Source organism: Frankliniella occidentalis, unplaced genomic scaffold (assembly GCF_000697945.3).
Source record: "Frankliniella occidentalis isolate FOCC.00 unplaced genomic scaffold, Focc_3.1 Scaffold19, whole genome shotgun sequence".
Lineage (NCBI taxonomy): Eukaryota > Metazoa > Arthropoda > Insecta > Thysanoptera > Thripidae > Frankliniella > Frankliniella occidentalis.
In genome coordinates, this window is record NW_026267149.1 from 933,181 (window position 1) to 935,485 (window position 2,305).

Below are 2,305 nucleotides of genomic sequence, written 5' to 3' on the forward strand. Positions count from 1 at the left end.
GTTTGATTCCTTCTGACTGTTCGTTTGAAGTCCAGGTTACCATTTTTACTGGTAATTTTGATTTTTTTGAATTTTTACTGGTAATTTTGATTTTTGAATCTTATATATTTTGTTTAAATTTCAAAAGAGGAGATGTTTGAACCACATAATTGTAGTAATGTATTGTTTTTTTGAAAAATTTAGTATCTATGTACCTTTTTACTTATCTTTACAACCCAGCTACATTGAAGTTTGATTGTGTACTCACAATATTGTTACAGTAATATGATTTTTTTCTCTCTACTTAACAATAATCACATTTTATCTAAGTGTTTTTCTTTTGATCTCTTTTAGGATGCCGTACTTTTGTACTCGAGTTAGGAAGTTGATGTTGGTTTGTTTATGTAATTAAGAGTGCCCCAGTTGTGTTCTGTCAAGTAAAGTGAAAGCAAATGCCATATATGTAAAATTGTCATTTCTACAGTTATTTTACACTGAACATTCCTTATCTTTGTTCTTGTGTTCTTATTGAAAGCTGAACATTTTGACATTTTTGACTAACACACTGTTGGAGTATTTTTGAGCTTGTGATAATAAATCTAAAGTGATTTTGATGTCAGTCCAAATTATTTTGTCGTACAAATTTAATGCAATCCTAAATTTATAAATCAAAAGTGGTATTGCCGTATTTCCATACATTCAATTGCATGAATTGGGCCTTACAGTGGGGCGCCGTTAACTCGACCGTTCAAGTCTCCTGGTGGCGCCGGCCCGCATCTGTGGGAGAGTGGGGCGCAGCTGGGCGGGGCGTCGCATGGGGTGGGAGGGGCGGGGGCAGGGGTGGTACGTGCGGGGGGTTGGAGCTGCCCTGCCAGGGGCGGCTCTCCGCTCTCGGCCCTGCCCGCCTCCACTCGCCAGTGTCAGTGTGGTGAGTGACTTGGACTGGGCCGGTGCACCAGACTAAGAGGACCCCGAGGACAGGGCAGACTTGAGGAAAATACAGGTGAGTCCTACCCCCACAGAGTAAGGGCCCTCCTCGCGGCACAGATGGAGTTTTTAAATTAAAAAACAAAAAAACAAAACAGAAATCAGCACTGATGGAACAAGGACGAATTCTCGTAACTGCGCTGTATCTGCGCTAGTGATGGGGCATCTTCTTTGAAACCTGCTACAAAACTCTTGAGATGTGTACTCCTACAGGCAATCTAGCCTTTTGTCTTGGCCTGAAATGGAGTAGCTGCATCCGGACGGGCTCGAACCTTGCGTGGCGTGTACAGCCCGTCCAGGTAGGCAACACATCCGGCAGCCGTGCGGATTATCTGGAGTCAAAACGTCTCAAATGGAACTCCAGGTGAACGAGCACCGATCATCGGTGTTGAAGGACTGATATGACAGTGATTTCTAGTCTCCCTCTGTTCGTTGGTAATGTGTAAGCTAGGGCGCCGAGGAGGGCCCCCATCAGTAGTGTCCAGGACCTGCCTCCCTCCCCTGCCCCTCCGCACCCCCGCGGAGGGCTTACAGCATCTCCCGGCCCAGGCCCTCCCCGCACTGCGACTTAATAAACCGACGTGTGCTCTCTCCAACTGTCGTGTGGCCACATTCTTACTTATCAGAAACCCGATAGAGTTCTCACCCCCATCCCCGCAGTGGCAAGAGGGTAGGGGTGGGAGGGGGGAGGCAGGGGGCAAAATTTCGAGGGGAAACTAACACCGTGGCGCACTCTGTGCGGCCACGGCACCTCGGACCCGTCCAATATCATGTGCACGTTCTGCACTTGCGGCCGTACACAGAAACCGACCCAGCCGGCCAAAATTGTTGCGGGGCTTCCTTGCCGCCCACACGCCATGCCACGCCACGCCACGCCCCGATCCTCAGGAGCAGCCCTTCCCCACACCTATGCCAGTTTTCACTTTCATCGACCAGGCCCAGAGGGTTGCAAGGTTTAACAGGTGTCAGCCAGTTCGGGCACTGGGGGTGCTGGCCGAGGCTGTCCTCGACCAGCAAGCATATGCGCGCCCACTTCTCGCGGCACCCTCTCATTTGGTGCTCCTTGGCGGGGCGGGGCGGGGTAGTGCGGCGACGGGGAAGGGTGCGTGAGCTGAATGCGTCGCACGCCCGATGCGCCCGATGCAGAAAACTGCTCCGCCGTTTCGGTAGGAAAACGGCATCTGCCAGGATATGGTTCAGAATTCCACGCCATGATAGACAATTCCCGTTAACGTTAAAATCAAGGTTGAGTGTCAAAGGGGCAAAGCGCGTTCTAAGATGCAGCTGACAGAGGAGGCAATATACCGTGGAGCTGCCAACATGGAGGGTCTTTGTAGTA

The 2,305-nt window shown here is 49.8% G+C and overlaps 2 protein-coding genes across 3 annotated transcripts in view; both read left to right on the plus strand.

Moving 5' to 3' along the window:
* LOC113206554 (histidine decarboxylase) overlaps positions 1 to 518 on the plus strand; it is a 46,431-nt gene extending 45,913 nt beyond the window's left edge. Inside the window, exons 11-13 of the mRNA XM_052264518.1 lie at positions 184 to 259; positions 334 to 369; positions 464 to 518. Coding sequence (XP_052120478.1) covers positions 184 to 259; positions 334 to 369; positions 464 to 518 — 167 coding nt within the window. The remainder of the gene's footprint in view (positions 1 to 183; positions 260 to 333; positions 370 to 463) is intronic.
* LOC113206547 (zinc finger protein 184-like) overlaps positions 1 to 608 on the plus strand; it is a 24,628-nt gene extending 24,020 nt beyond the window's left edge. For both annotated transcript variants that reach the window (XM_052264505.1, XM_052264506.1), the window contains exon 6: positions 36 to 608. The gene's annotated coding sequence lies outside the window, so the exon portion shown is untranslated. The remainder of the gene's footprint in view (positions 1 to 35) is intronic.
* The last annotated feature ends 1,697 nt before the right edge of the window (positions 609 to 2,305 follow it).